The following is a 12,392-nucleotide window of genomic DNA, read 5'->3' as shown; positions in this document are numbered from 1 at the left end:
TTTTGGCAAAACTTTAGAGAAATAAATTCTTTTCATGAACTTTTTTTTTCTTTTATCTATCAGGTTTGTGAAAATTGCAACTTGCGATTCACCAACTGTTATCAAAATACATAGAACGCGAGCGAGCGTCACGTTTGATAGGATTGAACGTCGTCATGCGAGCGGGCGCCTCGTAGCATTTTCGTTTCTCGCAATGATGACAGCTGTCAGTCAATTGGCAATTGTGGTATTCGTTTGTTTTCGTCAGTTCAGTAAAATTAGGCAAGAAATGCAGCGACTGACGGAAACGCAAGTTGAGAAATTAATTGAATTAGTTAAGCAAAATCCGTCGCTTTACGACAAACATCAAAGACAAAACGAGAGCCTCGACCTAATTTGGGAAAGAATTGCTGTCGATTTGAACGCGGATGGTAAGTTGAATTAGTGACGCGAGCGAGTGAGACTACTGCGATCCTTTACTCAAGATATAATTGCCTCGAGCGAGCGTTGTACATTGTTCCACACAATTCCATTGCATGATATTGGTTTAACGGTTCGGACGGGACGCTCGCACGGGTGCACCCGGGCTTAAGTCCGGGTATTTACAAACTCGCGCGAGAGAGCGGCTTAAGGGTCTCAAACGAACTGTCAAAAGTAACGTCGAGCGTGCGTGTGTCCTAACCGCGTCCTCAAATTAATTGCATACAATGGATTTGTATAACGCAATGTCCACGCTCGCACGGATTACATTATTCAATTATGCTAATATGGAAAAAAATATATTTTACTTAATAGTTTCTTTTCACGTCAATTTTTTAGCAAGTCTTACACGTGGTTATCCAATTTATACAAAATTTCTAAGTTCTGGCCTATACCGAACGCATAATCTCTTTTACTGATGTCAACAATAATTAAATGGAGCCTCGCACGATTCTCAAAAAAAATATTATTGAAGAATACCAAGGAGGGTTTCAACGTGGAAAATTGACCATATACTCTTAGTAACGCAGATACTGGAAGTGTAAGGTTGGTGTCCACCAAATTTTCGTGCGGCGTACGACAGTATCGATCGCTTGGTACTGTACAAAGTATTGATTGAGTTTGAAGTTCTAGCGAAATTTATTAAACTAATCGGAATGAAAATGACTTACATCACACGTTTTAGCACAAAGTTAGGACTAAATCAAAGCGATTGGCTAGCCCCAGCATTATTTAACATCATTTTTGGGTCAGAAGATGCCAGTGGGCCTAAATAAGACGCTACTGTATAATCAGCGCATCCTATGCATGTGATATAGATATCCTGGCAGGATCGAAAGAGGCTGCGAAGGAGATCCTGGTGAAGCTTGACAAAGCAACGAAAGAAGCCGACCTAAAAATAAACAAAGAGAATACCAAAAGAGAGACGATAAGCATACAAAACACGGCAAAAAACTATTACTCTCGCTCACTTAAATCGATAAAATCAGCAGGCAAGACATTCCTGCCAACAAAACATTTTACCTCAATGCAAGAAACGGTGCACAGGAAAATAAAGAACTGTACCTATTATACGTCAAATCAATACGCATAATATAATATCCGAGAAATCCCTAAATTCTACCTGTTTCTGTGTTCTTGAGAAAGGAAAATCCCCAATGGCTTTTATCTCATTGGGATTAGGTCCAGAGTTGGGCAAAATCGTAATCATGATTATGTGATTGTGATTACGAATTTCATAATTACATGATTGTGATCATAATCGGCCTCTCGTGATTATGATTGCAATCATGTAATCATGCAATCATAAACGTGTAATCAACCGCGATTGCTCGCTATACATTTTACGACTTAACTCAATATATGTTTGTAGGAATAATATTAAGAATAATGGTTTTCGATGCTTGATGGTGGTTTTTTCAGTAGTGTTGTCAATTTGCACGAAAATATACGTTTCAACTAACAACCAAACCAGTTGTTAGTTCCTCTTGCATGATTACGATTACGGTGATTATGATTGCACGGTTACATGATTGCAATCATAATTATGGTATGTAATTATGATTACAATCGCGTGATCACGTAATCATGCCCACTTTGTGATTGTAATCATAATCATGATCACGACTTTGCCTAACCCTGATTATATCTAACGGCGACTCAATAAAATCTGAGGCACGTTGAATTTTTTTTAGATTTCAATATGTTCCGGAAGCGAAGTTGAGAATATGATATGTTCGCCCAAGTAAACTAGACAAACTGACCCAATTGGAATGTGAATGTAGCATTTTTAAGTCAAAAGAGCATGCAAATGAATTCGTATGGCCCACTTCTCACAGTAAAATTCGTTTTCAGGATGGATATTTGTCTCCGATCGTCTTCTAGCTTAGTTTTCGAAACTCAATCACTAAATAGAATACCACTAAATATTAATCTAATTAATTCAAGTAAACAAGAAAGGATAGTGGCATTTGATTGTTGGAAATCAAACTGAAACAAAAAATTTGTTTACTTTGATATCGTTCGACGCAATAACAGCGCTTAAGCGTAGTACTAAGTTTTTCGCACGAAAAAATATTTTCGAACGAAATTTTTTCGCTGTGGAAAATTGACAGTGGAGATTTGTGACAGTGACAGTGGAGATTACCCTTTAGAATCTGTACCCACATACGGATCTTTAGCTTTTAAGCAACTTTTTATAATCTGTCCCTACAGACTTTTAATTTGTTTTATTTAAAAATTCAGGAAAAACTTCCCAATGATGAATATATAGTAGTAGGAGCAAGCTACCTATTTTTATTTTTATTTAGAAGAACTACAAGCATCGGAACGATAACTATTTTTATAGACTGTTGGTCAGTCAGTTTATAATCTGCCTATCTGTCATATTTTCGCGCGAAAATAATGTGTAGGTGCATTGTTTTCGCACGGAAATTTTACAACTGTGTGTAGATTTCTGTGGATAATTGTGTCTTAGCTAATTTGGTCGAAATTTTTTCCGTGCGAAAAACTTAGTACCACGGTGCGAAATTATTTCACAAATGCGAAATTTTTGACAGTTTTTATATGAGATTTCACGCGAAAAAGCGAACTTAGTACTATGCTTAAATCCGCCTTCGTCGCTTTGTCCGAAATTTGGAAATGCGCCACTGTTCTCTTTGTGCTACTATATGGGAGTATTGATCGCCACTGTTACGTAAAAGCTCCAAACTTTCATCATTTATATCTGTGTCATACCATCGGGGTATTTTGGTCTAAGGCAATACCTAATGAAGAGCTGGGCCGTGGACATATTGATTAGAAATTAGGAGTGGCAGTGGATTGGTCACACCTTAAGGAAGGGCGAAAACTCTATTGCGCCATGCAATGGAATCCAGACGGGCCGATAAGCGGGGTGTCCCAGAACTACATAGTATCGAATAGTGGTGGCAACTAAAGCACATTGCTAAGGACCGACAGCGCTAGCGCATGGGTGTAATTCACGCGCTGCGCTTCACGTAGGGGTTTAAGGCAACCATATAGTGGACCTGGGTGTATTGTTGAATCTACAAAACTTTCGGATAATCTTTTGATTATTGCTAGAGCTGAATTTAGTGGTTTTGAAATGATCTTAGGCGGTGTCCATTGCTTCGGTTTTATTTATTTTTGGGTTAGGTGGCTTTTGAAACTATGGCTGGAAATTGTATAGAAGGATTGTATTAATTGCGGTGTTTCAGACGAGAGTTATCGAAAAAATTGAACTAAAGACCAGATCGACAACTTCAATATAGAGCTTTGAACTTGAAGTTGTTTTTCTACAATCTTATATATAAAAATCAATTGCTGTTCGTTAGTCTCGCTAAAACTCGAGAACGGCTGAACGGATTTATCTTATCTGGGTTTTGAAATGTCCGTGGAGGTCGAATAATTGCCGGTAAAACCCTAAAAACAGTACTTTTCTTCTTCCCATATAAACGTTTTTTTTCTAAATAAAATTTAGAGTCAATTTGAACTTTATTGATATTCAATAAAGTTCAATCACTCACTGTGTTCATCGGACCTCATATTGCAGCTATAAAACGGACAAATTTTTTAACGCAACTAGAAATATTTGACAACCAAGTGACAATCTTTTATTTCTAAAAAGACGAAAGACATCAAATGTTTCATAGCTCAGAACATGTTATGTTGGAAAATAGAATTTCTGTTTTTAGTATTTTTGTTTCTCACCGTTTAAACCTTCTCTGAATTTCCATAAATATTTCAAGAGCAGACTAGACTACCTAGACCTAGACTAGATATTAAGTTTTGTTACAAACTAGATTTCTGAACGCAACGATAATATTTTATTAGATTTGACAACCAACTAATATGTCAATCCATCCTGTTGCACTTTAGAACACGGAAAGAAGTATTACGATATTGCGTTACGATATCTATGAGTGCGCGAGAACTTTCTTTACTTTGGCGATCCTTTGTGATAGTGACATTCCAGTAAATGTGCTCTTTTTTTTGATATTGTGTGATTGTGACACTTTACTGCTAAGTGAGCGAAAAATTTTCTCACTTTCATTATTTACAATTTACCATGCCGAGGAGAAAACGACCTGACTTAGGTCATCGCAGTCAATCAAATGTGCGAAGAGCTACCTCACGTGCTAACCGCACTGATGACCAGAGAGAGACAGATCAAGAAAATAGTCGTATTGCTATGTCAGAATTGCGTTATTTAGTGGGTGATAATGAAGTAGATAGGCTTAGAATGCAACGAGTTCGTGCACATCAAACGCAACAACAGCAATCACGACATAATGAAATTGATCGAATCCGCAGACGGAATGCTTCACAATATGCTTTTTTATTAAATACGGATTCGTTTTGTTTGTTTTAAAATTATTTTATACAAAGGTTAAGTTCTTTTATTTATCGATTGAGGCAGTACGAAGTCTGTCGGGTCAGTTAGTTATTATATACAATCGAAACGTACTGTTTCTGACTAGTTCGAATGGAAATTTGTGTAATTAGTCGAGGCAAAAGGCATATGAAAATTTGATGTAATTGTTGCTATTGCCACCGCCGACGTTCAACTGCCGTTCGAAGGGTAGTTTAGGTCCCAGGGTGAAACGTGAATTGGTACCCACGATGGATCATAAATCCTGGGAAACGCCTGCTGAACCAACACCGACAGCTCTACTACCAAACGCTATCTCCACCTCCACGTGGTGATTGCTGGAAGCTCTTTCTTGATGAAAAACTGCAGACGGAGAAGGATGAAGGTGAATCGCCAAAAGACGGGACATAATATACCAACTGGTCCTCCAGGTTGGGGGTTGGGTATGGCTGACAACTTTACACGGAAAACCGATATTACGAAGCCACGGAAGCAGCCTCGGGCAGGATGGATTTTACAACAACGAACCCGGCAACGACAACGGATTAACGATTTGCGCATTTTCTCAAAGAACGTGCATTCCCTGTACAAAGATGGAGCTGCCAAGCAGCTAGTAAACTATAAAAATCCTGAATTAGACTATTCTAACTCCTTTTGTCAGAAAAGTGAAGGATCTCTTTATTTGATTCCAAACCAAAGGTTTAAGGTTAGTTTCCTGAACCAAAGATCTTGTTTCTAATTGCTCTTAGAAGTAGTTGCCCGTACGCTGTATCACTTATAACCGATATCAAGGATTGTACTTCGTTTACATCTATATATATATATAAGACAAAGTCGGATTCATTGCACCAAGAACCGCTGGTCCGATTTTTATGATTTTTGTTTCGTTACCGAGACAAAAATTCACCCCACAAAAAAAATATGAAGAAAATTAATTTTTCCATACATTTTGTATGGAATGGCTTTTGTGGTGATATCTCGAGAACGAATTCCCTTTTAACCTGTTTTTTTTCTGCGAAATTTATTAGTAAAAACTGTTTTCAACGAGGGGAGTTCAGTTGGATCTGCATGTTTGATTTTCCAAGCAAATTCGTTCATAATTCGATTGCTCATTTCATTCCGACCAGTCATTCTGATGTGGAATTCTATTTTAGATAGTGATTTCCAAGGAGTAGGTTGCCCTCGAAGATTATCACTTTGTGGGATACTTGTGATTTCGGGTACATCGATAACGACTTCATTGCATGATTTTGAATTATGTGATTAATTTTCCAGAAGATTTAAGAATTTACAATTAGCCGTAATATTATTCTGTTAAGGGAAAGTCGCACCGCGTCCTTAAAGAACTATTGTGCCCCTTTTGCTGTTAATCATAGGATCTCAAACAATTAGCCGTAATGCAATATTACAAATCAATCGACTGCAGATGAACCAAAAATCGCACAAAGCACCGCTCGACTTTGTCATTGAACTTACCGAAATAAATCGATAAATCGAAATTCTAAACTAAACAAACAAAATAAAATATTGATTTTTAAATTCATTTTCCAGCCATTATTAATCCTTGCTATTTGTTTAAGTCACATATTACTTAACTCCAGATCGCGCAAAATAAAGTGTTGGAAATAATGCTGAATCGGTCAAGGCTCTTCAACACAAAGACACTGCACTTTTTAGCCAAGGTCGCTTTAGATGTTTCCAAATTACAAGAATCAAGTAAGAAATTCTATGAGCGAGTTCCAGTTATTAAAAACCCGCTAATATCTTCCTTGAATTAAGCCAGATTCTCATCACAATTAGTTGTTCATTTTTTCAAGCACTTTTAAAAAGCTTTAGTTCAATTCCCACTAAAAAGAGTACGGTTTTGTGTTATTTGATCTTAATAATAATAATAATAATCGTTGGCACAACAATCCATATTGGATCAGGGCCTTGAAGTGTGTTAGAGCACTTCATTCAAGACCGTAACGGCACACTACAGTAGACTGTAGGAGACAATGTGGTCAGCATTGCGCTCGCCCGAGATTATTACCCTGATTTGACTCAGGTACTCATTCACAGCTGAGTCGACTGGTATCCGACGTCAAATCACGATACAAATCCCACTGCCGCCAGCGAGATTTGAACCGCGACCTTCCGTACGACAGCCTTGTGCTCTAACCACTCAGCTATCCGGTGGGATCTAGCAAGATAGTGGAGAATATCTTATAGATGATTCTCAGGAATGTAATACCTCTATAATTGCTGCACTGTGTGGTATCCTCCTTTTTATGTATGAGACAGACAACGCCCAGTTGCCAGTTGTCAGGTATTGATTCGGTGTCCCACATCTTGAGCATAAGTTGATGAACCACTTGGTGTAATTGGTCGCCTCCATATTTAACCAATTCGGCTGTAATTCCATTGGCTCCTGGCGACTTATAATTTTTAAGCCGATGAATTGCACGGACTTTTTCTTCAACACTGGGTGGTGGCAGTATTTGTCCGTCGTCTTCAGTTGGCGGGACCTCCAACTCGCCAATGTTCTGGTTGTTCAGCAGTTCATTAAAGTACTCAACCCATCGCTCCAATATACCCATTCTGTCGGAAATCAGATTTCTTTCTTTGTGTCGGCAGGATGAGCATCGAGGTGTATAAGGCTTCATTCTGCTGAGTTGTTGGTAAAATTTGTGCGCCTGGTGCGATTGCACCCTCTACTTTTTGAGTTCACAGACCTGTTGGTTCTCTAGGCTTCCTTTTTCCGTCTAAGAATTCGCTTCTCCGCTCGCCGGAATTCATGATAAGTCTTCGCGGGTGCCCGCGTTCTTTGAGAATGCAGCATTACTCGGTATGCGGCACCATTCCGTTCCGTTGCTAGCCTACATTCATCGTCAAACCAGCCGTTCCGACTCCTTTTGCGGCTGGGGCCAAGTATATTTGTGGCCGTATTTATGAAAACGTTATTTGATCTTGAAAGTATTAATTTTTTTTGACATTACGAATTTACGTTTGACAAATACCTCAATCCATATTGCACCTACACAAAAAAAAAGGGAAAATAAATCTTTTTGCTATTTAATACGCTTTGTTTTTGCTTAATATGATTTCCACATAAAACGCATAGTTTTCGAATTATTTGCCAAAGACCGCTAACAAAACATGCAAATTTTCTGTTGAAAAACATGTTTGAACATGAATAACTCGAAAATTACTACTTGCACGAAAAATTTTCACAAAACATTTTTTGCTTAGAATTGACAATTTAATCAATTTTTGTGGTTATTTCGAAAAAAATGTCCACCCCCGGGACGAGCATATATCGGCGTTACATAACTTTTGTTTCTTATGCGATCCTCCACTCCCATCCCAAGTTTCATTTAAATCGGTCTTGACTGAAAGAATTCAGAGATTAAAAACTTCAATGATTGGACTATTAAGAGAGATGGCTGCAACATTTTGTTTCAACAAGCATAGCCATGTGGGATATCAAATGAAAGATCTCGATTAGTACTTTTCGAAGTAGATATTAATTTTGACATTGTTTGCAAAAGGAAAGAGTACGAGGGCCCGAAAGGGTCAATTAGTTCAAGGACCCTTTCTCAGAAACTACTCAACCGCAAAATCTAATAAAAAGATGGTGGCCCATGCACATGGTATTTATGCTTCAACCACTGCGTAATTATATCCTCTCAAATAAGTCAATAACAGCATATTATTACATTTTGAAAATTTACTGCGAACCCCCTTAACTTCATCCTAGGCCCGTAAAATTATGCAGTAATGTGGGTTCTAATATCGAATATCATATTTGGCGGAGATCCTACTATTATTAACAAAGATATATGTAGTAGATCAAAATTGTCTCTTTCGCGTAAAATTACTAATTCCTAAGAGACAAAATGTCAGTATCACATCGAACTAAATATCTGGTATATTCAACCTATATACAGTACGAGCTATGCATAAGTGGGACTACTGTGTACCCTAATATTCTGACATAAAAAATCAACAAAGCTTGTCATACCTGAAGCGCCAAGCTTCCGGTTTCCAACTTGTTAACACAACAAAACTTTTACAAGTATGTAAACATCTTAATAAAAAACTGAATTTAATTCAGCAAGTAACACACAACCACGGGTAGATACAATGCAGCTACCGCATTCATCCTTTCCTTTCAAAGTAATGAAATACGAGCTTGAGCATGAGCGATATACAAGGAAAATAGAATCAGTTGTGTTTGACAAGCTGCACGGACTTACTAATGGATTGGTGAGATCGGCATGTATTTGCCTATGAATTAATGAATATTCGCTTTTGTAGCTGCTTTTGATCGTATGTATGACCACGGCAATTTAGTTATTATCTATATCCCTGCTTTAACAATAGGATATGATAAAGATTATGACTTGTCCTTATTTGTAGGCTATTGTATGTATAGATTGAAAAATATTATACATTCACAAGTCCGTACTTTTGAGAGTGGTTACTGCCTATTGGATATACTGGGGACACAGCGCTCTTGATTCTGGAGCGGTGTTAAGTTCACCGGACCAGCTAGTTAGCAATAAAGCCAAAAATATTTGAAATATTTCGGGATGAATAGAAAAAACAGATGTACATATTAAAGCGTGTAAGTGCGTGTCAATGGAACACTTCAGTAGAGCTTGAGTATTTGCAGGCGGATTTTCACGGTCAATTTCATTAACCTTCTAGGTTTTTGGGACAGCTCTCCCCTCTACGTTAACTCCGGCTAACCAATGATGATTTTCTTTCGCCGCCGTACAATCCAATAAGTCAGTACAGTTTCTATTCCGGACACTTTCCACCTCCTCGTCAGACCTGGATGTAACCTACGGGTAGAAAATGCGACAATTTGGATTATTCACATGCCGTTCGTATCAGTTGCATCTCAATGTTTGCATTTTATCTTTTTTCTATTCGCAGAAATCGAATGCAAAACAGCATGGAAGTCGCTTCGTGATCAATTTGTTAGGACTTTGAAAACACTGAAAGGAAAAATTGATCAAGACTACCCAGCACCGTATAAATATTTCAAGAAATTGTTGTTCCTTCAGGACGTAATTCAGCCAAAAAGGTAAGTAACCATCTGAAATATAACAAAAGACCATAATTAACATGTTTTCATTTTCACAACATTAACAAACAGCAGAAGAAGAAGACTACCTTTGCGACACGAAACTTCAGATAAATTGTTTTCCGTAGATTTAATTGAGAACGTTGGGTTAAATATTAATGAAGATAACACTTCTGATTTAATTGACCCATTAACGCTGCAGAATAAGCCATTGAAAAGGGCTCGACATGAAAGCACATCTTCGAGTGGCAGCAAATCAACAGCACCAGTGTTAAATCATCCGAAAAAAGAAAAAAGAAGCGACGATAAAGAGTCCTACGAGAATCTTTTGTCAGAGTTCCTCTCGAAGGTTTCCCCTGAGAAACCCGCAAAAATAGATCCACTTGACAGTTTTTTCCTGGGAGTCTCAGGAATGGTTAAAAAATTTGATTTATCCCCAAAACAACTCATTCAATTGCAATGCAAACTTATGAATTGTTTGACGGAAGAATTGGAAAAAACAGATAGTGCTTAAGTTTCATAGTGTTATAATTATAATCTTAATATCTTATCCTTTAAGTAAAAATACAAAATTTGAAGAAAAATATGGTTCACATTTCAATGCCAGTATGCCAATACAGTACAATGTTTAATAAAGCACTGTTGCACCTTAGCAGCAAGGTAATAAGTAAGGAGTAAGGGAGTCGAAACCGCCCGTTTTTGTACCACGGTCCACCAATTCGATATCCCTAGCACTGCCTTGCGTTATGACCTATGACAACGTTTTAGCTCAGGCAGGGTTTACTGCGTCTTTTTTTTACTATAGATATTGCCCATATAGATTTTCCGGACTGGATTATTAAGTTTTCAATAGTTTCAAAATTGCAGTCTTTTATTTTTATTGTTTTCAATTGACTAGTGCTATTGGATATTCTTCTCTTCGTTTTTAGTGCTGACGTTGCCACCGTCTCTTGCCGCCTGCAGGCAGTTTATACATCTTGTGTTGTTCTTTCCTTTATGCCAAAATCGTCAGCATGAGCCAGTAGTTTTGTAGGCTTGTAGACGTAGAGGATAGTGCCTCTCGTATTTATATCAGTGTTGCGAATGAGTTTTTTTTCTAAGGTCAGGTTAAATGCATGATAGAGCATCTCTTTGTTTGAAGCCGTTGTTAATGATAAAAGGGCTCTAGTGTGATTCTGCTGCTTTTATCTGGCACTTGTGCACCGGTCAGAGCCAATCTTCTTCCATGGGCATGTGCAGTTTTACCCTGGCTATACTATCATAGGCGGCCTTAAAATAAACGAAAAGATGGTTATATAATAACAGTTTTCTCATCGATTGGCGCAGAGAGAAAAGTTCATTTGCTGCTGATTTGCTTGGAGTGAAGCCTCTTTGGTATAGGTCGATAATATTTTGGGTGTATCGGGCTGTTTGGCCTGGTAGGGAATACATCTATTATTACTACACCGAGTGCAGTGCATGGACAGGACATATAATGCCTCGTTGCCAGTCATCAGGCATTAATTCGCTGTTCCACACCTTAAGCATGAATTGATGAACAGTTTGGTGTAGTTGGTCGCCTCCTTATTCAACCAGTTCGGCTGTAATTCCATCCATAAATTGCACGGATCGTTACTTTCATGCTTGTTGGTGGTAAAATTTGTTCGTTGTCAGGCGGACCTCCGACTCGCTGATATTCTGAATTGCTCAACAAATTCATCAAAATATTTAAAACAGTTCCAATATACCTAAGGCCTCTTGATCCCGACAAAATGTGCGTCAGAGTGTATATGGTTTCATCCTGCTGACTTGTTTGAGATTGCTGCATTGCACTCCTCCGTTCCGTTGCTAGCTTACAGTCATTAACGATTCATATCAATGAAAACGTCCTTCAGGTGATTGTGCAATTCATTTATGCCTTACATCTAGTATAATAAGCGTTAGCGCGACAACCCAATTGAATCTAGGCCTTGACGTGTGTTAGAGTTCCAAGAGTAGTTCGAAACCGTAACGGTATACTACAGAACTAACGTATACTGCAAGAGGCAATGTGGTCAGTCTTCCACTCATCCTTGATTATTACTCTAATTTGACTCAAGTACTCATTCAGAGCTAAATCGACTGGTGTCCGACATCCAATCACGATGCAAATCCCTCTGTACCAGTGAGATTTGACCGCGACCTTCTGCTGCGACATCTCTCATAGGCACCCTACACAAACAACTTCGTTGACAACCAGTTGAAATTCATTTGCCACACACAATGCAACCTAATTAGCAACTTAATTACGTTTTTAGATCTTGACAAGTGAAGATCGTATGATGAGCGGTTGTTGTTGTTGCTTTACCATTCTCCATTTGATTTCTAACCTGTAGCTCCGCCCTTAAATATAAAAATTATTTGATGTTCTTGCAACCGTTGCTGATGTGTAATTTTCGATTCCCGATTGCCAGAGGAGATTCGAGGTGGCGTTGTTATTTGCGGCTGGAGCATCATCCCAACCAGTGAACA

At 38.2% G+C, this 12,392-nt stretch overlaps 1 protein-coding gene across 6 annotated transcripts; it reads left to right on the top strand.

Annotated features, from left to right (window-relative positions):
* Positions 1-20: 20 nt before the first annotated feature.
* Positions 21-10,488, top strand: LOC119654210. 6 transcript variants are annotated; one of them, XM_038059418.1, is made up of 6 exons: positions 269-410; positions 799-1,005; positions 9,230-9,437; positions 9,521-9,698; positions 9,752-9,902; positions 9,975-10,488. In XM_038059418.1, exons 4-6 carry the CDS (start codon positions 9,671-9,673, stop codon positions 10,414-10,416), a joined length of 621 nt encoding a protein of 206 aa, XP_037915346.1. In that variant the 5' UTR covers positions 269-410; positions 799-1,005; positions 9,230-9,437; positions 9,521-9,670; the 3' UTR covers positions 10,417-10,488. The 6 variants fall into 6 exon arrangements, with proteins under 6 accessions (XP_037915345.1, XP_037915344.1, XP_037915346.1 ...); XM_038059419.1 differs by lacking the exon at positions 799-1,005 and having other exon boundaries at positions 274-410; XM_038059421.1 differs by lacking the exons at positions 269-410; positions 799-1,005 and adding an exon at positions 8,004-9,139.
* The last annotated feature ends 1,904 nt before the right edge of the window (positions 10,489-12,392 follow it).

The sequence above is a fragment of the Hermetia illucens genome, chromosome 4, assembly GCF_905115235.1.
Source record: "Hermetia illucens chromosome 4, iHerIll2.2.curated.20191125, whole genome shotgun sequence".
In the NCBI taxonomy this organism is placed as follows: Eukaryota; Metazoa; Arthropoda; class Insecta; order Diptera; family Stratiomyidae; genus Hermetia; species Hermetia illucens.
Note: the sequence above shows the minus strand (reverse complement) of the source record. Positions and strands in the feature narration are given on the sequence as shown.